At 41.0% G+C, this 25,389-nt stretch overlaps 1 protein-coding gene across 1 annotated transcript in view; it reads right to left on the bottom strand.

Annotated features, from left to right (window-relative positions):
- Positions 1–25,389, bottom strand: part of PXDNL (peroxidasin like) — a 170,338-nt gene that overhangs the window by 70,158 nt on the left and 74,791 nt on the right. Inside the window, exons 6-9 of the mRNA XM_039912534.1 lie at positions 19,752–19,823; positions 14,231–14,302; positions 9,445–9,614; positions 5,222–5,339 (exon numbers count right to left, since the gene is read on the bottom strand). Coding sequence (XP_039768468.1) covers positions 5,222–5,339; positions 9,445–9,614; positions 14,231–14,302; positions 19,752–19,823 — 432 coding nt within the window. The remainder of the gene's footprint in view (positions 1–5,221; positions 5,340–9,444; positions 9,615–14,230; positions 14,303–19,751; positions 19,824–25,389) is intronic.

Below are 25,389 nucleotides of genomic sequence, written 5' to 3'. Positions count from 1 at the left end.
AAGCCAAAAATCTCCTGAGAGAACCTGCTCACACATGCCAAATATCAATAGATTTTATTATAGAAACAAGAGGCTATGGATTTACAAGTAGAATTTATTTTGCCTTTCCTCTGTAAATGTCAGTTCAAATTCCAGGGAAACACTTTTTTTTTAATGGGCTAGTGACTGCAGCCTTTATTAAAGGGAAATCAGTCTTTTCAGTTAAAAATATCCTCTAACCCAGCAGATCCAACACAGGATTTAGAAATCTACTGCAAGAATGATGGGGGTTTTGATCTCCTATACATACACACACACACACACAGCCCCCTGCTTCACAAAATCAGCAACCCACACCAAGTTTGGTCACTAATGTCCCTAATCTCTAGCCTCACTGCTACAAGGCTGTTTTGTGCATTAACCTATTCTCATTAGCAGAATTGTGTATTTTTTTTAAGGGGTAGTGAATTACATTACATCAACTGCAGTCACTCTTCCATATCTCTGCAGGGAAAAATGAAATGAGTGAGCCACCAGGAGGGATGTTCATTCATTCATTCAATAGTATTTATTGAGCGCTTACTATGTGCAGAGCACTGTACTAAGCACTTGGAATGTACAGTTCGGCAACAGATAGAAACAATCCCTGCCCATTGACAGGCTTACAGTCTAATCGTGGGAGACAGATGGAAAATTTAAAGTCCCAGGCAGGGATTTTGCCATGAATCAATGAATGTTATTTGAGTACTTACTACGTGCACAGCACTGTACTAAGCACTTGGGAGTGTACAACAGAATTAGCAGTTGTGTTCCCTGCCCATAATGAGCTTACAGTCCAGAGGGGGAGACAGATGTTAATATGAACAAATAATTCATAATGTATAATTTAAAGATCTGTACACAAGTGGTCTTGGACTGGGGATGAATATCAAATGTCCAAAGGTCACAGATCCAAGTGCATAGACAAAGCAAAAGGGAGAGTGAGCCGGGCAGAAGAGGGCTTCATCAGGGAAGGCCTCTTGGAGATGTGATATTAATAATGATCTGAAGATGGAGAGAGTGGCCATATATATTATTTGAAACAAGCATAAAGCCATCACACCACCAGGTTCTGTATCTGCTATGCCTGGAGCATCATCACAAACTTGTCCTTTCTTGTCTTCATTGAATGGCTCAAGATTTACCAGAGTTCCTAGAGGCTTAACTTCAGTTTAGTCATAGAAAAATGAAGCTCTATTCTTCTATATGCACAGGAGAAAATAGAAACACTAAAATCTCTGGAGGTGTCTTTCCACAGATTAATGTGGATACAGAGAATTCAGGCCTACCTTGGGCAGCGATGTGAATCAGCCGCCTTGTCCAGGATGGGCGGTGTCGGGAGGCTCGGGTCAGAGTGGTTGCCATGCACTGGTGGCTCTATTAACATCCATGCAGAAGTCTCCAGGAAGAATCCCTGCCCAATGCTAAAACTTAACTCTTAAGGGTACATTATAGCTAGCCAGGGCCCTGCAACCTTCTGTTTCATTCTGGTGATCTACATAACCGGGCCTCCAAACATTCATAGTGGCCTCAGGGAACCTCCTTCAAGCTGCTAGTGACCTCCAGGAGACCTGGGCTAGTCTGGTTCCTGGTTCACCACAGACCTGTGGACAGAGGCCTCTATCCATGTTAGTGATACACCCCTCATGGCTTTGTTCTCATAGGGCTGTGCAGAATGCTGCCAATGAGCCCAATAATTCTCAAATGAAGGCAGTACACCCCTCCCTTTCCCTTCAGGCCATCAATTTCCCTCTACTTGCAATTTATTTAGTGTTGATTTCTCCCACTCAATTATGCTGCATTGCAAACTCCTCCCATAGGAGTATGTTAGCTGCAGTGAAAACCCATTCCCAGAGGGATACAACTGCCTAGGGGGCAAGATGGCGACTGCTCACCAGCACTTCCCTTTCCCTCACATTCATTCCTGCCAACTCTCTTCTTCAGCCCCTCCACCACAGGACCTGCTAGTCAACTTCCAATACAAGAGCTTAGTTTGGACAAAATGCCAGTAGGACAACAGAGGAAGGGCAAAAGGATGCCTAGCCTGGATGGAACATTCAATTTCCTGGACAATAAATCAATCATCCCAGTCACAGTTTGACTGAAGACAGCAGTGAAGGTCAGGAGAGCCTAGGCATACATATATATCTGTGCTTACTTCCTTGTATGAATGTACAATCAATTCTCACGTAATATGAGTTTTCACTATGAATTTTGGAGGGATCACTGTGGGGGAATTAGGGAACAATTTTCCAATCGAGTGAGTCTGCTGGATAGAATGAAAAAGAAATGAATGTGCTCATGGGTGTAGCACTGGTCAAGAGGAATTATAAAGGGAGTTATCCTTAACTCGAGGGTCATCAGGACAGTTCCTGCCATAGGAGAAGCAGCATGGCTTAGTGGCAAGAGTAGGGGTTGAGAGCCAGAGGACATGGGTTCTAATCCCGGCTCCACCACTTGTCTGCTGTGTGACATTGGGCAAGCCACAACTTCTCTGTGCCTGAGTTACCCCATTTGTAAAATAGGGATTAAGACTGTGAGCCCCACGTGGGACAACCTGATTACCTTGTATCTACCCCAGTGCTTAGAACAGTGCTTGGCACATAGGAAGCACTTAACAAATACCATTATTATTATTATTATTATAACATGGATGAATGCATATAGGTACCACCTTCTAAAAGTAACTCTCAATGATCTAAGATGGTGAGGTACACAAAGAAATGATAAATGAAATAGATGGATAATTTCAAAGCCACAGTAGCAGTCTGGCCTTGTGGAAGAGCACGGGCTTTGGGGTCAGAGGACCTTGGCTCTAAACCCGATTCTGCCATTTGTTTGCCTTTGACATGTCACTTAACGTCTCCGTGCCTCACTTACCTCATCTGTAGATGGGGGACTAAGGCAAGGAGACCCATATGGGACATGGCTTGTGACCAACCTGATTATCTTCTATCTACCCCAGCACTTAGAGTGCCTGGCATATAGTAAGTGCTTAACAAATACTATTAAAAAAAACAAACAAAAACAACCACCTCATTTTAGCTCGTAGTTTCAACCTTCAATGTCACTTTCTTCTCAAAGTTTAACAAGAAACAAAATGGAGTGAATGTATTTCTCATGGGTTTAGGTTGCCCTGTTCCCCCTTCAATTAAAGTGCTTCTGAGTAGCGACGGGATCCCAAGGTCGAATGGGAATAAGAAAAGCAACGGGCCTGGGGGAAAGGTCAAACCTGAAAACAGCAGATCGAATGTTCCCACTCCTGGACAGAGTCATTTCAATCTGGAGGGGCATCAAAGGCTGCTGCCCTCCACATTTTCCTCATACTGACGTCTTTTCCTTTTCTCCAAGGAAATAATGTTTTTTTTTATATTCAAGTAGTTAATATAGCTGGTCTCTCTTACATTATTAAGCATTCATCAGTACTTGCAAAAAAAAATGTGGACTGAGTAATGGGAAGTCAAACCAGCGATTTTAAGATAACACAATCAGCAGTGATTCTTCTTACTGTGTAAGCTTGAAACTGTCTAAGCAATAGCAATTTAAAGATAAATTGAAAGGCAGCCTCCTAAACTAGATCCTCCAAGTTAACCACATTCACTGTCTATACTCTCTCTCTAAATGAAAAGCTCTTACTGCTATAATTTGAAATGCATTCGATAAACATGAACTTGAGCAACAGTCTGTTTTAAAATCTGGACTGTGCAGACTGTCACCATAAATATTTAGAAAGTTCCATTAGATAGCTTTGATTTTCAATATGTCAGGCATCAATGAAGGAAATCAGGGATAAATGGTGCTAAATATGAAACTATGCTAGAGGCTAATTGAAAATTTTTATTTAATAAGGATTCAAAGGGCTTAGTCCTATGTGTACTTTCATTGCTTTTTAGTTAAAATCAACTAATTCACTTCTCTTTCGATAATTTTCGATTATTCCTTTCCTCTTCTTCCACTCACAAAAATTTGGGGGTTCATTCGCCTCAATACCAAAACACCTCTCTGATATTGAATGACACATTTAAAGCTCACCAAGTCTTCTTCACCAGAGATCTATTTACGGTAAAGTCGCAGTATTCATTCATAGTATTTATTGGGGGCTTACTATGTGCAGAGCACTGTACTAAGCACTTGGAATGTACAATTCGGCAACAGAAGTAATGTACTCAATCACCCAGAGTGGTGAGAAAAAATTAACGGGCTCCTTGGGGTTCTAATTTAGTAAATTTTAGAAAAGGACTTGCAGCTCTTGGCAGGACTGAGCCCAGTATCTTTTTTTTTCCTTTCCAAAATGAGAGTTAGAATTATTTTTCATTCCAAATTCAAATTTCAAGTCCCTATTTTAAAAAATACAATATGTATATTTTGTAAATCAGAACCGAGAAAGCTGTACTTATAAAATGTGCAAGAGATTTGCTCCAAGAAGCCCTATTATTATGCCTTTCTTCTTGTTAGCAGGATTCCATCTTAGCACTTTTTTCACAAGGGTTGAAAAAGTTAGGCTGATCCAAATGCCCCTGGTTAGCCAGGCCAGTTCAGGACCTTGGTGAGCTTTCCTGAGAAAATTTAGAAAAACAAATAAATGTTTTGGAGTTGGGATTCTTCCCTTTAAAGTGGTCCTCCTACTTTTGCCCCCACCTCCAAGGAGTCTTGCTCACTGAAAAAGCCTGAACTTTCATACCTGAGCACCAGCATACTTAGCATGCTTTCGAGTTAGAACCCAGAGCTTCTGTGTCTTGAACGAGGCATCCCAGACATCAACACTTGCCTTCAAAGTCACAAAAAGAGAGGAGGAATTTGGGCTAGCTTGGGATGGGGGTCCCAACATCCCACCTTTCTTAAGTAATTAACATGGCTTTGAGGATATACATCTTGAATATGTCCTCAGGTCTAAAGACTTTAAACATGGGTCTGAGAAGTCAAATTAAGTCAAATTTAGGTGGAATCATGATTTTTTTTCTCCGTCAGGGAATCTTTAGAATTGGGTTCGGGCCCAATTTCAGAACCATATTTAGCTCTCCAGTTGTTCCCTCCCCTGCAAGGAAACTGTGCAGATAATTTAGCCCATTAAATAGGGCAAAGGAAAGCACCAGATCCTACCACCACAGCTATTCATTCTATCCCAGGTGATGATACCCAGAATTCGAAGGGCAGAACACCAACAGGGTTAAACTGACATTTCAAACCATCGCTTAGTATTTACTTGTTATGTATCCAAATAATCTCAGGTTTGGGATTTCCTTCTGCACGACAGGTAAAGTAGACGGTGTTTCCCGAGGTTACCTCTACGTCTCGGGGCTCAAAAGTAATGCGAGGGCTTTCTGCAACAAAAAAATGAGGCACACTTAGAGCAAGTGAAAATACCACTGTTGGAATGAAGTGAAGAAATGTTTTCAGCATGACAGAAGCATTCACTTTAGTGTTATGTAGGGCATTTGTCAAGTGCTTACTTCGTGCAAAGTACCATGCTAAACGTTGAGTAAAGGTACAAGGAAAATAATTCAGATGCAGTCTGGAGTTATGGCTGAAAAGAAATTGAAGAAAACACTTCAGCCCATTTTGTGCAGTGAAAACCCATATCAGAGAGCAGAAATGGAAAGAGAATGTTTGATCTACAGAAAATAAGGTCATTAAATAATATATTCCTGTCAACTTTAGGATTTGTGCATCTCTACATGCAGTTTTTCCCAAGGCACACATCTTGCCTTAAACTTGGAAATGCCATGAGTCTGACTTTATCCCATTTAAAGAATCTGTAGTGCTTGGATGTGGAGAAAGTTTTAGTTCCTGGAAATTTTCTGCAATTACATTTTATGAGCCAATTTGAATTTTAGGAGTCAAAATTATTCGAACTGAGCACCTAAAATCGCACTTGCAATTTTGCAGCTAACCTTCCAAGGCAATCAGCTGCGAAAGGACCCCACTGAATTTACTTCAGGTTTAACATGCATAAGTCTGAAGCCTGAATATTTTCCTTCTAGATGGGACCTGATTCTCTGATAATCTAGGGTGACCCAAAACTTTACCAATATTAAACAAGTGGTTCCTTCCTGAATACCAAGAAGTTGCGCTAGGTAGAAGGTAATTTATCAAATAGCATGTGGTGCACTACAGGAGCTGATTTATTTCAGATGGGTGAGCGGTTCTTCCCAAAAAGTGTTCTCTTTGCCCTAGTTCACTAGATGGTATGGCCAACCTCCTCCTCAGTAATCACCACCTTTCATCAAAAAAAAATGATGAAGTAATGCTTTTATAAATGGGCCTGTGAAACACATTCGGGGAAAAGCATTTTCCCATTCAAGGGAATAATAGGAATGTTTTCCGTAATTCAGTTCAGGGCCTACTGGAACAAAGAATCAGGCAGCAGCCCTAAAAATAATAAAATACCCTACTCGGGTTTTCAATTCTGTTTCCTCTTTGGTTGGCTTTCAAGACAATCTGTGACTGAGAGACTTTGCTGTAGGTTGCTACTTGCATTCTCTTTGCATAACTTTAGGGGAGCCATAGAAATCATTGAGGGTGCCTGATGATGATGATGATGATAATCGCATTTCTTAGCACTTACTCTGTCTAAACAGTGTGTGAAGTGCTGGGGTAACTATAAAATAATCAGATAGGAAAGTCCCTGCCCCATACAGAGCTCAAGGGGATGGGGAAGGAGTGATGTTAGTAAATGGAAGGTGAGACTGGCAACTCAAGTTCAGATATGGAAAAAGGGGGCACAGAGAGAACTCAGTTGCACCTGCTTATAATAATAATAATAATGTTGGTATTTGTTAAGTGCTTACTATGTGTAGAGCACTGTTCTAAGTGCTGGGGTAGATACAGGGTAATCAGGTTGCCCCACGTAAGGCTCACAGTTAATCCCCATTTTACAGATGAGGTAACTGAGGCACAGAGAAGTTAAGTGACTTGCCCAAGTTCACACAGCTGACAAGTGGCAGGATTTGAACCCATGACCTCTGACTCCCAAGCCCAGGCTCTTTCCACTATGCCACACTGCTTCTCTTTATCTGGACAGACTGTGGATTATTGAAAGTGGCTGCAAAAAGTTAGGTCTACCATGAAAAGATCAGAATGTCTAGCTCATAGGAACAAATGAACATAAGTAGTGCCATTTTGGTGGGGTCAGACTCCTGGCCCATCCCACCCACACATCCTGTCTTTAACAGTTTCCAACTAGACTTTCCGTTCCTTGAAGGCAGGGATTGTGTCTATAAATAATATGTTACTCTCCCCAGCACTTAGTATTGTACTCTGAACACAAGAATTGTTCAATAAATGCTACTGATTGATTGGAAGATGGTGCAAAGAGGTAAAGGCTAATGGGTAGCTTTTCTTGATAAGTATTTTAATGTAAGGAATGTTCCATCTGACAACACCTACATTTCCTACCCGCCTTAACTTTTCACTAAGGCCCTCTCATTGATTAATTTAATTGAACCCTCCTCAGTGAATCTCCCCCAACCTCCCTAACACCTCCAAAGCACTCATTTATATGTCTGCTGGATTTATTTTTGACCTCTCAAGTTGTATTTTTACGTTTGTCTCCCCCATTGGAGTGTAGGGAACATAAGCAGGCAACATGTCACTTTATTATTCGGCATTTCTCAAGAGCCTATATGGTACACCAGACCAAAGGTGGCCCTCAGTAAATGCAACTGCTGCTTGATACTACAATGTATCATCCTACCCACTGGGTAAAGAATCGCACTAGTTTTCAAGCTACCATTTTCAAGTTTCATAAGCTGCCTCCTTGCCCAAGTGACCTGGGCTTCAGTGAACAATGGTTCAGTTTTTCCCAGGCTACACTTTTCTTGATTTTACTAAGTTCTCCATAAGCGAAGTGGCATCAGTGCTCTGTATTTACTCAAAGTCTGTGAATAATTTACAACCAGAGGCTGAGGGTTCTCCCCACATTGGCCACTGTGAAGAATTAATGATCAGATGAAAAATCTTACTATTTTTAAAGTAAATGTTAGGCTTCCTTATGCCAGAGCCAGCATGAAATAATCTTCATTAAGCCTTAACTGATTTTTGGGGAATGGTCAAGAATATTACAGTCATTCATTCAAATTCATAAGGCCCAGGTGTTGAGACAGACATTTTTCACATTTTAAAGTCCACATATTTTTCTTCTGCTTCCCCAGATGTCAAAAAGTCTTGACTGTATATCCTTGTCATCGATGTTTCACCCCTACAAACTCATCATTGTCCATAAGTAACCATGGGAAAATTACATAGACATAGTAGTTTGTTTTTCATCCAAACTTTATTGACTCAAAAGAGATAAAATATCTCTTTCTAGAAAAATGAGAACTCAGGGTTCCCACAATCAACTGTGGCTCTTGGAATTGGATTAATGTGCTTCTGACTTCACTGGGGCTAAAGAATATTTTATCATGCCAAAAAAGCCATATTTAAAACCAACTACACATACATGTTCCCAAGAACAGGTCTGAAAACAAGTTATGAAAAATGAGCTGAATCAGACAGAACAGCATTTTTTACCATTCTAACAAAACTCCTTTATAGCATTTTGGTTTTGAAGTACTATTTCCTCTCTTATGCTAATTTTTCTTTAAAGATTCAGTCGGTTCCCAATATGGGACACTATTCATTTGTCCCCAATAAAAACCTTTTCTTCCCCAATCCTTTGCAAAATGAGGACTTTTTTTTTCTAATTTTACTGATTTATTGAAAAATGTCAGCCTATTTTTTACAGCAAGATCCAGGTTACAAATATTTAAGTGGACTAATATTTTCATTACATAGTCAAATCATTTACAGCCAGTTTGCAAGATATCTCAAATGGTGCAAGTATTAAGATGTTCTTTTCTACAACACTGAATAAGATTCAGAGCTCCTGAGCTAAATGTTCAGTGTGAAACAGGATCAAAGACATAAATACATAAGGTCCAAAGGGTGCCTTATGGGGTAACAACAATATTCCATTTATGCCAATGTTCCCCGAGAGTGGGACCAACGTACATCTGAAGGATCAATGCCTTTGTTGCCCTCCTCCTCATCCATCTTCTAACATCATCTGACATCCTTCATGTTTCCCCCAAATAATACCTCTCATTATACCTGTCATTTACTTAAGCTCTTCTTTATGCCTTCTTGATACTTTCTGCCTTTCCAATTTTCTGAGCAACCCAAATTAAATAATGCCGTGCTGTCCCCTAGGTAGACACTTCCTTACTTTTGGAACAAAAGTATGTTCCATAATCCCAATCTACAAGGATAAAAAAGTTGGTCACACAGAGATCTTTAAACCTTTCTTCAATCAAAGCACAATTCAGATATTCCAAATACCTCACCAGCAGCATGTCCCTTACACCATTTCATTAACTGTGAGACTACAGCAGGACACCGTAAGCAATTTTAAAGCCATGCATAACAACAACAACAAAAGTCACTCACCACAGTTGAATTCTTCCACTGTCAAGGAGGCAATGGTCCTGCCTTGAAATCTCCTGGGAGAGTCACAGGTGGCGGCCACCTGGGTGTGTCCACTTCGGTCATAGTCCTTGATTAGTTCTCCCAACCACATTAAATCACAATCGCAAACCAGAGCATTGGAGTCCAGTCGCCTGCACATTCAGACAACAGGAAGCATGGTTAAAAAAACCAGTATTCAATTGGATACATTCAATACTAAAAGAAAACATCTACTTTCCATCACTATGTCATCCCATGTGCCATCAGTGTGCCCTAGGACAACTAGCAGTTATTCCCATGGATTCCAGTAAAGCAGCCCTTTGAAATAATGGCCAACATAGTAATATCGATTTTTGTGATATTTCTTAAGCAGTTGCTACGCACCACACACTCTGAACTAAGGGCTGGGGTAGACATCATGTAATCAGGTCAGACCCAGAAACAGTAGTTTGAAATATGAGGGACAGACCTTTTTTTTTTCTCATTGAATGACAGGAGTTTTTTGGGTACCCTTTAAACCTCTTAGTAGGATTTCCTAAAAGAACAATGACGTGTTTCATTGCCCACCTGGAACTTATACTTTAGCATGTTTCATGAAACACCTACTAGATGACTCCAGCTATTCTCTATCTTTTATCACTCCTGGTCACCAGTATGGAGAGCTGTGTCTTCTCCTTGCTTGCAACTGGGCTATGCCATTGTAGGCACGCCTGGGATGAAAAGTGATCTCATTCGGGAAACCTGCCCCTTGGGAATGTGCCTTGCAAGCTAACATAGGCAGATAATGCTCCTCTTATCTCAGAGTCGAGTTTGTCAACTACAGACCAAAGGATGTTTCCTTAATTCCCCCTTCTTCTTTTGGTTTTCCCAAGATTGAAACCATAGGTAGGTTTATGCTGAGAGCAGGTTCTGCTCCACAACATTATTTGGACACCAGGTGAATGGAGTTTATCAATCTGCTTTGCAAATTGCAGCCTAAATTTGACTACTGAAGGGGCCCTGGTTGGGAAGAAATCATAGTTAAAGGCCACTGCCCTTCTGGACCTGGATATTCCTGATGAACGATGGAGTAGATGGCATATTACTTAGTGGGTATTTTCAAAACCATCTACCCAGAGACAAGGAAGGATTTGTGATAACTTCAGGTTTATGAGATAGCCAAACCAGTGTCCTTAGAAGGCACATAATTCTAAATCTTGTAACACCTTGGATTGGGAAAGCAGACCCACCACAGGGAGGCTTTACGGGATTTAATTATTCATTCCCATTATTACTCAATGCTAAAGAATTAGGTTTGGTTGCCAGATACTTCAGTTTGACTAATATTACATTCCAGTACGGATCCTAAGCTATCCCAGCCTGAAACAGCTGACATCAAGAAATATTTGTTTCCAACCACACTAAAAAAATAATTAAAACATAGACCCCTTTTCATGTAACCCTTTTCCTTTAAAAGTCTGCAAACCACTGATAACTGCAAATCCCCAAACTGAGAATGCTTTTCTTTCAATCAATCAATGGTACTTACTGAAAGCTTACTGTGTGCAGAGCACTGTACTAAGCACTTAACTGAAAGTCAAAAATTATAATAATAATTATGGTATTCATTAAGCACTTACTATGAGCCAAGAACTGCATGTAGCTTTGGAATAGAGACAAGATAATCAGGTGCCACATGAGGCTTACAATATAAGTAGGAGGGACAACGGGTACTGAATCCCTATTTTGTAGATGAGGGAAATGAGGCACAGAAAAGTACCTTGCTCAAGATCGCACAGCAGGTAAGTGGCAGAGTCAGGATTAAAACCCAGGGCCCCTGACTCCAAGCCCATGCCCCTTCTACTAGGCCACGCTGCTTCCCAAGCATTATGCTTGAAGTATGAAAAATTGAACATTACATTGCAGGAAGCAGCTAGTTGGATTCTGATGGTCTCTGGGGAATCTTTACAGCTGATTATCTGGTTGTGACAGCAGTTTCATAGAGAAACAAACTTGTTTCAACAACATTGAGTCCAAGGGTCACCCACCCGAATATGATTGTTCATTCCATGTCTACTGGTTTCGTCGAAAAAGGGGTCACAATTGCTAAAAATTAAAGAGTCAGTTACCACTTCAAAACCCACATGAAAATCCCATCACTATCAATGGGATGACCATATTCCCATATAAATGAAAAGCCTATCCCTCCATGTGCGTTAAAAAATGAAAAACCTGAGCCATAAGAATCCATGAGATCTCATTTTCTCTGATTGAACCGTCGCTCACTCAGTCAGCCATGTTGGTCCAAATGATGGTCTCTTCTCTTCCCCTATGTATTCTTTGGTAAATTGTGAGCTCATTGTGGGCAGGAATGTGTCTGTTGCTTTATTGTACTTTCCCAAGTGCTTAGTACAATCCTCTGCACTTAGTAAGCGCTCAATAAATACAACTTAATGAATGAAAGAATGAATAAGTTCCAGTAAGGAAGTTAGCCAGTTTGCTTTTGTTTTGTTTTTTAGGGGCAGGGGGACTCCAATTAAAATTCTAGGGTTATATTTGAAATGGATAACTGTAAGAATATTGCTTAGTACCCTCATACCTTCATTTGAAAAACTTCTAAACTAGCAAACTTTGATATTTCTATGAAGAAAACTTGTTTTGGAGACATCCTGAAAATCGCTGATTACAATTAAGAACAGCCTTTAAAGAGGATTAAAGATAGGATTCTAGACCACTGTAGAGGTTCAGAATCAAGAAGGGTTAATATAAGAAAAACAAAATGTTTTCACCTTTTCTTGAGTATCTCAAACAGCAAATATCTTTCCATCATCCTCATTATCATTATAATCACAAAACATATTTAAGCACATCTATCTTTGTGTAATTCTATGCTTGGTACAAGCTCTCTATGCCCTTACAATTGTAGGGAAATAGCACTGGAAGAAGACAGATTTGCTCACATTTACCAGTTTCTTACCTAAGAAATTTGGGTCTGTTCCCCTTACAAACTTTGATATTCACCCCTCTCCCAGTCCCACAGCACTTACATGCATATCCACTTGTAATTAATTTTAATGTCTGCCTCCCCCTCTAGTCTGTAAACTCCTTCTGAGTAAGGATCATCTATTATCTTCTCTGTTGTATTGTGCTCTTGCTAGTGCTTAGTACAATGCTCTGCATGCAGAAGGCACTTTATAAATGCCATTGAATGATTAAGAAATTGAGCCAAATAGGCATGAAAAGTCAGAACTTCATCTAAAAATGAAGAACTAAATGAATTGCTCTGTGTGTCCTTTTTATGGTATTTGTTAAGCACTATGTGCCAGGCATTGTACTAAGCAGTGGGGTAGAAACACAGTTGGACACAGTCCATGTCCCACATGAGCCTCACAGTCATAATTACCATTTTAGAGATAAGTTAACTGAAGCACAGGGAAGTGAAGGAACTTGCCTAAGTTGATATTCACACAGCAGCAACAGAGCAGACAAGTGGTGGAGTCAGGATTAGAACCCAGGTCCTTCTGACTCCCATGCTTGAGCTCTATCCACTAGGCCATGCTGCAGTCTAGTATCCACCTATGAGAAGCAGCCTGGCTTAGTGGAAAGAGCCCAGGCTTGGCAGTCAGAGGCCGTGGGTTCTAATCCCGACTCTTGTCACTTGTCAGCTGTGTGACCGTGGGCCAGTCACTTAACTTCTCTGTGCCTCAGTTCCCTCATCTGTCAAAAGGGGATGAAGACTGTGAGCCCCACGTGGGAAAACTTGATTACCTTGGGTCTACCCCAGCGCTTAGAACAGTGCTTGGCACATAGTAAGCGCTAAACAAATACCAACATTATTATTATTATTTAAAGAATTGAATAACAGGAGAAACTTCTACTGTTAGATTCCATTTTAACCTGGTTTCTTTCCCTTCCACCAACTCCCTTCTTCTGCTTTATTAGTATTTATCTTTTGTCGTATTCCAGCAGTGTACAGTGGAAAATAAATTTAAGGAGGCTGAGGGAGGAAAGCACTGTTAATACCTAGCAAGGCACAGTGTCGGGAGAAAAGAGGTTTTGGAGGAAAGGAACTCTGTACGAGCTGAGAGAGCTGGAGACCCAGGATAAAATAGCTCGAGATGCGAGTGGAGATGAAGTTTTCAGGTATTACCCACCCATTGCCTGAATCTAAAAAAGCCTAGAAGGGAAACTCAAAAAGAAGTGCTATAGAGGAAAACCAAGCTTTGAAAAGTTCCCAGGAACACTGTCACAGAGAAAAGCCCCCAAAGTCATGAAGCAGAAGGACTGAGGGTAGCGAAAGGATAGTAAAGTGGCAGTAAAATGGTAAAGAAAGGATAGTAAAGGCTGTTGGCTGTAAAATCGTCACTGGTAACACAGCAGAAATCACATTCAGGATATTCACATGCTTCTGCATTGCACAGTCATTCTCAGAGAGAAAAATGTACTTTTATCAAAATGGGAGAACTCAGGTGAAAAAAAAAATCTGCAAATCTTTGGTATAATTCCCAATTCTCATATAAACAACAGACATTACTCACACAATACATCAGGTGAAATTGCTTAGAGAATTACAGAAACTATGGGAAGAATAAAAATCCAGAACAAGAGAAAAAAAGAATTAAAGGAAAAACAGCAATTAATGATCTTGAAAAACTGAAGATGACACTCACCTTTTATACACTATGGCCTGTATTAAATAAGTATTAATTTCTCAGAGAGGAAAGAAAAGGAACCCTTTTTTTAAAAAAAGAGAAAATAGGGGCAGGAGAGGTACTTTTCTAAAACTTACAGTCTCCTCAGTGAATCCAGATGAGAAAAAATTCCAGCTGGGACCTTAGACAACTTATTGTTATGCAAAAATCTAAAGAAAGGGAGACGAAAGCTTTATTCATGATGCCAAAATAATGACGCCTTATTAATATGCCATTCTTCAATTGAGATCAAGGATAAATAAAAAATCACAGTTGACAAATACTCTTTTAATAATAAGATTGGACATAGTCCCTGTCCCACACAGGGCTCATAGCTTACGAGCGAGAGATGTTATTCCCATTTTTCAGATGAGGAAACTGTGGAACAGAGCAGTGAAGTGTCTTGTCCAAGGTAACACAGTAGACGAGTGGTAGAGCCAGGTCAAGAATGCAGGCCTCCTGACTCCCAATCCTGTGCTCTTTCGCTAGGCCAAACAACCTTTCCACAAACCCCAAAAAAGAGAACTGGGACTCAAATCCAGCTCTTATGATTCCCAGAGCTGAGCTCTTTCCAGTGCATCCACAGTATAGCTTGAACACTGACAAATCAGGTAGAGGAAGAAACTTTCTTATGTGAACTCATAATTGACAACAATAATAATAATAATAGTAATTTTGGTATTTTAGTGCTTACTATGTGCCAAGCACTGTATCAGATACAAGATAATCAAGTCCCATATAGGGCTCACAATTTAATTAGGAGGAAGAACAGTTATTGAATACCTATTTTAAAGATGAAGGAACTGAAGCACAGAGAAATTAAGTGACTTGTCCAAAGCATACAGCAGACAAGTGGCCAAACCAGGATTTGAACCCAGGCCCTCTGACTCCCAGGCTCGTTCTTTTTTCACTATGTCATGCTGTTTCTCCTGAGCGGTGATTCATAAAACCAAATGTTGATTGTTTCTGGTCATTCAAGTGTGTAAGACATTTTTCACCAAAATGAGGTTTATAGGTTTAGGGGGCTACAATATTTAGGGGACACTTTCCACCAAAGAAATTTTCCATCACTCCCTGGTCTCTAGCTGGGCTCTTTACCAGGAAACAGTTTATCCCTTCCCCCAGCTAGATGAAATGATTAAATCATGGTGAGTGACACGATCCTTCACAAGAGTTTATACATTGGCCCTTAGATTGTTGGGAAACAATAGGCTCCTTTGATATGCAATTTAATTAAATTTAATTCACTCTTAAGCCCCAGTGGAAAAGGATGTACTTTGAGGTTTTTCCAAACTTTGGATAATCTTCTCTACTATGACACAAAAATTATTTAAATATTGGTCCAAGTGTCTAAGTGACATTAATTATTCTCAATTTTAGTCTTAACAAGAGTCAAAATTCCTATTGAACAGTCTTTTACAGCATAATCATAAAGTTTATTCAAACCCTTCTCTTGCATGGCAGGGATAGGTTGTATAACTTTTAGCCATTTTAGCCTGGAGAATGTCCGTATGTGCAATGTAAGAGAAGTCAATGACCAAACTATTAGCAGCTCATAAAATGCAAATAAGTAGTGCACAGGCTTTAAGAGATATATTTTAGCAAAAAAAAAAATACTTTTCAAAAGTGGATGATCCAAATCACCCCAAAACAGTATTCCATTTTAATAAAAATGTTTTCTGAAATTGTTCCTATGTAATCTTCAGAAAAATGAAGCAGAAAATAAAAAAAAAGACATTCAGGTATACATTGTCACGTTTTGATCAAACTATATGATCTGATTCACAGCCACAAGAATGTCGATGATATTGATCAATTCACGAATGAAAGTGGAGATCCTCCAACTGCCCCATCTTGATCTGTACAGTTAACTGGCAGATAAGGCAGAGAAAGGCAGGGTTGCCCAGTGGTTTCCTAACCCTCACCATGGACTTTAAAGTGCGCTCTCCCTTCTATTTATCCTAGCTCTTCTGGCACTCTACCACAGCTAGCATTTTTCACTCTCAAACCAACCTACTCACTGTGCCTTGTTCTCACATCTGTCACTATTGACCTCTTGCTCATTCATTCATTCATTCATTCAATAGTATTTATTAAGCGCTTGGAATGTACAAATCGGTAGCAGAGGATGCCTTCCTTCCTGCCTGGAACTCCCTGCATCTTCATATTTGGCAACCCACTCTCCATACGTTCAAAGGTCACCTGAAATCACAGCTCCTCCAGGAAACCTCCCCTGATTATTCTCATATCCCTACCCTATTCTCTCCTTCCCCATTGCTACTATGCCACTTAGGCACTTGAATTCCCCCCTCCAAGCACTTAGATACTCAACCCATGTATTCCTCCTCAGCACTCAAGTACATACCTTTAGCAATCAAACAATTGTATTTATTGAGTATTTACTATGTGCAGATCACTGAAAAAGCTCTTGGGAGAATACAATATAACAGAGCTGGTAGACACGTTTCTTGCCCACAACGAGCTTACAGCAGAGAGAACAGGATTCTAATACCATCTCTGTCATTTGCCTGCTGTGTGACTCCGGGCAAGGCACTTAAACTTCTCTGTGTCTTGGTTTTCTCATCTGTAAAATGGAAATAAAAAAGAAAACCCGTTCTCTCTCCCTCAGACTGAGCCCCACATAAGACAGGAGCTCTGCCTGATTTCATATTGCACATAGTAAGCTCATAAAAACATCACACAACGCAGAGAGTCAGTGTGGCCTAGTGGATAGGGCACAGGCCTGTGTGTCAGATGGACCGGGGTTCTAATCCCAGCTCCACCTCTTGTCTGCTGGGTGACCTTGGGCAAGTCACTTCACTTCACTCTGCTCCTCAGTTACCTCATCTGTAAAATGGAGATTAAGATTGTGAGTCCCTTGTGGGACAGGGGCTATGTACAATCTGATTATCTTGTAACTACCCCAGCCCTTAGAACAGTGCCTGGAGCAAAGTAACGGCTTAACAAATACCATAAAAAGTCTTCTTATTTCTTAGAACATTCCCTAGCACGCCAACTAAATAAAAACCATGTCTTCTAATTGAAAAATGAAAGATACCAATAAGAATCTCTTTGTCTGGCTCTTCCTGATAATAAAGAGCTCTCTGGTGAGTTATTTGGGTGAACTACTGTGAACCTTGAGCTATGAGAAGAGTCATTTACTAAGCTTGGAATATTATCTTTTACACATTAAGCACATCATATTTGTTTCTCTCTCTGATTCCCTCACTTTCCAAACCATGAAATATAAAATGGAAGGTTCAAAGAGAGAGTGCTCTTTGGGAAAGCTGTGAAAGCAATTGGCATAAATCTGAAGTCTATTCAGGACCCCAAACCTCAGTAGGTTCCACTGTGAATACATCAGAATGGAAGGAAAAACACAACTCTCTTGTTTAGCTATCTTGGAGAGCAGCTACATAGGGAATTTATCTTCAAAGATCTTGGAATTTTCCTTTACATAAGCAAATAGTGCACGATTCTACTTTAGCAATTACACTCAGTCAGAAAGCATATGTAATAAATACTCATGGGATGCAAGAACACAGTATCCATCCCCAACACAATTCCTGCTTGTCCTCCAAAAATGCCATTTGACAATCTTTGATGGTTTGTTTCTTGCACGGAAGATATTTTCTTGGCCGTACACTCACTCTGCCCACATTATTTATTTTCTGTAAGGAGAACTCGATGACAGGGAAATATAATTCTGTTAAGTGCAATGGAACCTTAGAAATAGCTACTCACTTGTTTACCAGGAGAGAGCAGCAATTTCTGTTGGGCAGGTAAGAAGGAATTATTTCATTCATTTTATAATCTGTGCTCCATCATTAAGGTAGCTGGCTAGAAAATGTGGTACTTATTTAAGAGGTGAAAATGACTCCCTAGAAATGGGTTAGCTCTAATCGGCTTGTCAATTCAAAATACGCAGAAACACCCATAAAATTTAGAAGAATGAAACATAGCAGCAGTGCCACTGAACTACAGAAAAGCTACTGTGTGCTTGGTAACTGGACCAGCAGTATTGCCAAAGGTCTTCTTGGATGATTCACCAAAGTCATTTTAGTTGACTTTAACACTCCTTGCAGCCATTTCGTTTCATGGGAAACAGTGAGGCGTAGTAGATAGAGCAAGGGCCTGGAAGTCAGAGGTCATATACTAATCCCAGCTCCACCACTTGTCTGTGTGACCTTGGGCAAGTCACTTTACTTCTCTGGGCCTCAGTTAACTCATCTGTAAATTGGGGATTAATAATAATAATAAATAATAATAATGATGTTGTTATTTGTTAAGCACTTACTATGTGCAGAGCACTGTTCTAAGTGCTGGGGTAGATACAGGGTAATCAGGTTGTCCCACGTGAGGCTCACAGTCTTAATCCCCATTTTACAGATGAGGGAACTGAGGCACAGGGAAGTTAAGTGACAGCTGACAAGTGGCAGAGCAGGGATTAAGACTATGAGCCCAACATGGGACATGGACTGTATCCAACACGATTTGCTTGTATCCCCCCCAAAACCTAGTACAATGCTGATACTGTACCGGTACATACACTGGTTAAACACTGGTACATAGTAAGTGTTTAACCAATACAATTATCATTACCATACTATTATTCTTATTTCAACAACTCTCATTCCCATTTGGTAAAGGACTGTATTAAAACAAGGCCTTGTTTTGCAGGGCGTTGCCAGGGTCACAACCCTGCAGCCTTGAGGAGCTCATCTTTCCATTTCCACCATTTTGCAGTCCTCATAACAGAGTGGGCGGGGGGGAGAGTCAAAGGAAACACTCCTGCTGAGGGGAAAGAGAAAAACTTGAAGTTTCTCTTTTTAACCCACAACAGAGTTTCATGTTGTAGAAACAGGTCCCATAGAGCCCACAGAAGAGTCTATCCAGAACCTAATACCCCTAGGTTGCTCTGGAGTAAAGGGGAGAGGAAGAAACCCTTTACAACACTCCCCTCTACCCAAAAATCTTGGGACAAGAGGCCCAGTCATGTAGGAGATACTTGTTGATTAAGCCACATCACCTACATCCACAAGTAATGACATCATGGTCACCTTCAATCAGATCCTGTGGATTGAGAGTGGCAGGGCAACAAAATAATCCTATTTCTTCCTCGCAGGCCCTTTGTTCTCTTCTCCACACCAACTCTTGGGCAGTAAAAATGCTGTTGCAGCCTAAGAGCCCAAAATCTTCCCAACCCAATGGAAATCTGCATGTTCAGACTGGGAAACCTGCATGCAGAAATGGAGAAACAGACCGGCCGTAATTTGTTTCTCCTAAGCAGGCCCATTTTTCACACCAACTCAGTTTTGAACTGAACTCTGGGTGGCAACCAGACCTTAGCAGCTCAAATCCCACTCCATCTCAGAATCAGTATAATCAACAAAAACAGATTCTTCCTAAACTACAGAAAGACCCGAGAAAGAAGACGCTTGATTCTTTTTTAAACCATTCATTTCCTACATATTCTCTTCCTATTAGCTGCATTCACACTGAAACATCTCCCTCTTAGCCAGCTGGAGAATAACCACAGTCCAGCCTGCTCTTTAGCTAGGACAGCAAATGGAAATTAACCAGCAGAAAATGAAAAAAGTCTGACCGAGTTGTACTTACAGCCGCTCCAATTTAGGGAGATCTCGAAAGGTTTCTGAGTGGAGTGCTTCTATTTGGTTGAAGTGAATATATCTAGAAGAAACAGCCAGATTAAGGCGTTAGTGGAGGTAAGTTTGAGGCAATCCACCTGGGAGGCACAGTCTGGCTGAATCTCAAGATGGACCAAAAAACAGATGATACAAAGCAAGAAAAACATTTAAAACCATCTTCCCTCCTGCTGTTCGCCGCACTGGTCTAGTATCCTGCTAAATCAGAAGAGGGGAGGCTGAGGTAAGCAGGAAGCAAAGCTTGAACTGTTTGTCCATGTGGCACAACTGGGAATTGGCAATGCCAATTATAATGTTTTTATGCCTGCTTTCCCTGTTAACCTTGTGGGAGGGAATCAGTCGATCAATCGAAGGTATTTATTCAATGATTACTATGTTCAGAGCACTGTACTAAGCACTTGAGAAAGTACAGAACAATAGAGTTGGCAGACACTTTCCCTGTCCACAAGGAACTTACAGTCCACATCAGGAGAGACAGACAATAAAATGCATTCCAGATAGCGGAAATGGTAGCGTATAAGGGTATGTGTATTTATTCTGGTGCAGCACACCATACCAAGTGGGAGTTCAATAGATGCTATTACTACTATTACAGTGTGACTGAATGAAGCAGCTTAACTGGTGTCAGTTCCATACCCCAAAATACACCAGGAGTAAGGAGGCAGAGGCTGGAAAAAAATGGGCATCTTTGAAAACAGCTTTTTGCAAGAGGTCAGGACTTTTGAAAGGGTAGTGTTGAAGCTACTGATGTCAATTTGACTGCTACATATTCTAACACCCTAATCCTCCTTTTAGTAGATGGTGGTATTAGATTCTTTCTGAATTGGATTTCACTTAGTGCAGGAAACCCAGGAGTTCCCGGCTGAGTTGTCATTGCAGAAAGGTTCCTCTGAAGTGAAACGGTGGGAAGGCTGAAGGCTTAGATTTGCTTCCCGAAATCCCGAGATGAAAAGGAAATTATGCCTTCAAGGCAAAGTGCAAGATGGACCATATGCACAGTGATGCCCAGGGATCAATAGGGAGATCTATATGTGTGTCTGCCTGCTTCACTCAGGAAATCTAAGCACTTGCCTCTTCTTGTCTCTTAACGTGGCTGTTTCAGAATACATGAAGGCAAACCAACAGCGATACATACTGCTGGCTTTAGCGAATTAACAGAAAGGGGGGGCTACTTCCAGAAAGGACGGAAATTCAAAAGAAGCATATAAAGTATTAATGAATGCTAGGTTCTACCCTCTGCAGAGAGAAAGAAAGGGAGAGAGGGAGGGGGTAGTGTGTGGGTGTCTATGGGGAAGAGGGACATAATAAAACACTAAAACTGAACAGGCTGTTGGAACTTGCAGACACACTGAAAAGCCAAGTGAGGAAAAACTTGGTACTTCCGCAGAATTCCAAACTGGGGAGAAAACATTGCAAGTTAAATTAGGGCAGTTTACAAGGACACAGGCACTACAGAATTTCAGGACAGGATGGTAAGGCAGTGACTTTCTGATCTCTCATACTCAGCATTTCAGTGGACCTACCAAAGCACCTAATGAGCAAATAAGTGTGGCTCTCCTCCGAAGCAGGAGCTGCATTCTTGCAGAGCCTCATGTTATGGAAAACTCATATTGTACTGCACATGACTTTCTCCTGACCCAGTGTGGCGCTGTATCCAGGCCCACATTGTCAGAAGAACCCTCCCCTCGTTCTGCCATCACTTTCTGCTTAAACATGTGAATACATGCAGTCCAGCAGAACAGACTGTATGATGAGGGAAAGAAATGGCTGCACCTGACTGACATCTTCTCTCTGGAGTGTATCGGCTTAGCTCCATGCAATACTATGGTCGGCACTATTCCTTCTCTTTCTCCTTGCACTCTGACATCCCATGCGAAATACGGAGGCCACTTTCTTCATTTGTTCAACGAGGATGCTTGCCGCCACCTACCCTGCATGCAGCCAAGATCTCAGCAGGCCAATGTGCAGAGGCAGAAACCATGGTAAAGAACTGAACCACATCCTAAGCTTCCATCCACACACCCGGCAAGAAGGTTGGGTCCAGTGAATGAACCAGTTATTGTTATTAAGGGACATTCTAAACAGTGACCCTTAAGGATGGTGTCCCCTGCCTGTTTTGCCTCCTTTGAGGAAATTATCCTGCTACCATTACCAGTCCTAGAGAGTGAAATTCAAACTAACAATTGGCTGGCATGTTGTGTTGGCTATTTTCCCACAACAAATAAACTAAATTAAAAAAAAGAAAAAAATACACTATAATTTATGAAAGCACAGTATGCAGCCAACAACAACAGAGGACTGTCATAGTTTTATTGGTTGCCATAGCTGCAAAAAGTTTAAGTTCTGATTCTCTAATTAGACTGCTGCAAAAGCTGCACTGATTTCTAGATTGCTGCCCAGTGTCAGAAATAATTTGCTCAGGGGTAGATACATTTATACACTGGCAACACCAAGGAATTTAAGAAGAAATTTAAATTCATTCCATTAAGGGGGATCTAATTGACAAGTATGTTCAACAGCCCACCCAATCAGAAACCTGGGCAGAGTTTCTCTTCCTTTTCCAGCTCTTCTACCCTTGAACAAATTTCCTCAACTCTGAGGCTCAACTAGGGTGTGCTCCACGACTGTGATATTTTCCACTGGGCTTCAGTTTATTGCCTGGTGGGGCTGTCAATTGCTATTTGAATTAAACACTAAAGAATGTAAAAAAAAAATAAGCTTCAGGAGGTGTACCTGTGGGAAGACAGCAAGACCCGCTGAGGCCTGCTACAGCTCAAACTGGCTGAAGGTTCTTTGGGAGGGTTTTCAACAAGCTAACGAAGAAATATCAGCAACCCAGGCCTCAAAGATGCAAAGACTAATCAGGCTTTTGGATGGACTGGACTTATCCATGTACCATCCCTGGCCCAGATGGTTAGAGGAAGACTACTGTCAAAACACCAGGAAACATTTTTAGCCTTGATAATGTTTGTTCACTCCAGGTGATAAACTCCTAACTGCTGGGGGGATAGACAGTTCATGGGAATCAGAGTCGACATTCAGATGGGAGAGTAAAAAACTATTACTATATATAATACACATTATTATATATATATGTATATATATATATTGCCCCAAACTCCCTCCCACTTCAATTCTGACCACACCTCTCCCCATCTTCAAAACACTCTAAAATCACATCTCCTCCATGATCCCATCCCCAATACATTTCTAATCCCCCCAATGCCACTTCTGCACTTCCATGCAATTTATTCAGTTAACTTCCTATAGTATATTTGTACCTCTTAGAACTCTTTGACTCCCACCCTATGTCATGTACATACCTGTAATTTAGTGTCAGTTCTCCCTCCGTCCCTCCTCCGGCAAGATTGTGAACAACTTTAGGAGCCTGATGAATTTTTAATGGTATTTGTTAAGCACTTACTATGTGCCAGGTACTGAAGTGCTGGGGTAGATACAAGATAATTAGATTGAATACTAACCATGTCCCACATGGGACTCACAGATTTAATACCTATTTTATAGATGGGATAACTGAGGCTCAGAGAAGTTAAATGGCTTGCCCAGCGTCTCACAGAATACACCTCAGAACAGAGTTGGGAGTAAATAACTCCCAGGCCCATGCTCTTTCCACTAGGTCTTGCTGCTTCTCTTTTGCAACTAAGTGGTTATTTTAGCTCATATTGTAGTTTAAAAGAAAATGAGATGAATCCCCTGAACTCAAAACTTTCTTGACTTGACCAAGATCCAAAGGGGAGTTCCAGTAGTTACACTTTCATCAATCAATCAATGGCATTTATTGAGCACTTACTGTGTGCAGAACATCTCATTTCAAGAACCCCCCTGAGAAGCTGGGACAGAGCAGCTTCAGTTTTTGCCCCTTTTCTGCTTTGAGGAGAAGGAAAAAGGTGATGAGAGGGCGGAAAGACTCTGCCAGAGTGACCCCTTTGTCCTTCAGTCCAGTGGTGAAAAGTACATCTGGTCACGCACATCTCCCTTCACCATCACAGCCTCCCAGAGTCCTGAGCATGGTAGTGACGATGGCAACAGCAGCTCTCCGAGAGTCACTGGGAGAGCCCTGGCTACAGCTAAACCAGGGGAACCTCCAACTCTTTCCCCAGGGATCAGTCTGGGAAATGAGCCGCAGCAGCAGAAAAAAATCATGCTTTCCTGCTTATCTTGCTCTGGCCACTGTTACAGAGCCTGGAAAGATGAACCCGGTCAGCAGAGGAAAATGCAGGTTCACCAGTTGGTCTGGGTTCTTCCAAGGTACACAGAAAGTTCCACCTCCCCCTTTTCTGCTGCCAGCCCCTGCTCAGAAAATTGGACTACCCACTCAAACTATAAGATGGATCGATAAATAGCCATTAAAAAAATGCCAGTCTGTCATATCATCTTGAAGGATTTCTCCCGAATAACATTTCATAGAGGAAAATGCCGTCACCCATCATGGAACTCATCTGCCCACAGTGCTGTTGTACCATTACCAAGATTGACTTAAATGCAATAACTCCTTCAATCCCATTTCTCACTTCCCAGGACAAACATTTGGCCACCTTTTATAGCCTCAGGATTCAAAACCCCAAGATAATAATAACGATAATAACGGTATTTGTTAAGCACTTACTATGTGCCAGGCACTGTACTAAGTGGTGGATACTACTCAGACTGAACAATGAGAAAATGATTTGTGGGTAAGACATGAGAGGATCAGAACTATTTACACAAATGATCAGCACTCCAACCCAGGAGTAAGCCTTCATGGAGCATGTGGCCTTTTATGATTACTTTTAGGAGAGTTTCTCTCATATCCAGAGGAGCACATGATTCCCTTTTCTAATATCACATGACTGTTTCCTGAGTTGCCCTGACTAACTGTGAGTTTTAAAAGATAGACATCAAAATTTCAAAGCAACAGGTTCTTCTAACCCTGTGTTCTGGACTTCCCAAGATTCCAAAATTTCGTATCTACAACAAAATTGAAGGAAGGCCAGACAGCTGGAAGAACTGTGGGCCTGTGCTTGATTCATGGACTCAACTGGCATGAAGTGGGGAACTACGGAGGAAAAGTCAGTCAGACTCAATCAAAGCAGCAGTAAATAAATGGAAAAATAAGGGGAAAGGATGGGAGGTTTTTATTAGTTTGTTTTTGTTTTTCAGAAAAGAGACTGACAGCCAGTTTCTGCCAGTTTCTATAATTCTATTTATATTAATGCCTGTTTACTTGTTTTGATGTGTATATCTATATATCTATAATTCCATTTATTTATATTGATGCTATTGATGCCTGTGTACTTGTTTAGATATCTGTCTACTCCCTTCTAGACTGTGAGCCCATTGTAGGCAGGGACTGTCTCTGTTGGTGAACTGTACTTTCCAAGCACTTAGTACAGTGCTCTGCACACAGTAAGCTCTCAATAAACACAAATGAATAAATGAATTCAGGGAGGTGATGTGACAATAAGTGAAAAGTGGTAAGGACGGTCACAGCTTGAGAGGGTACCTCTGGTGTCTGGTTAGAAAATGGCACCAACTGGTCTCCTTACCTCTGAAAGACATAAATGTGGCTTAAATGTTTTGCACAGAATATT

The sequence above is a fragment of the Ornithorhynchus anatinus genome, chromosome 7 (genome assembly GCF_004115215.2).
Source record: "Ornithorhynchus anatinus isolate Pmale09 chromosome 7, mOrnAna1.pri.v4, whole genome shotgun sequence".
Taxonomy (NCBI): Eukaryota; Metazoa; Chordata; class Mammalia; order Monotremata; family Ornithorhynchidae; genus Ornithorhynchus; species Ornithorhynchus anatinus.
Note: the sequence above shows the minus strand (reverse complement) of the source record. Positions and strands in the feature narration are given on the sequence as shown.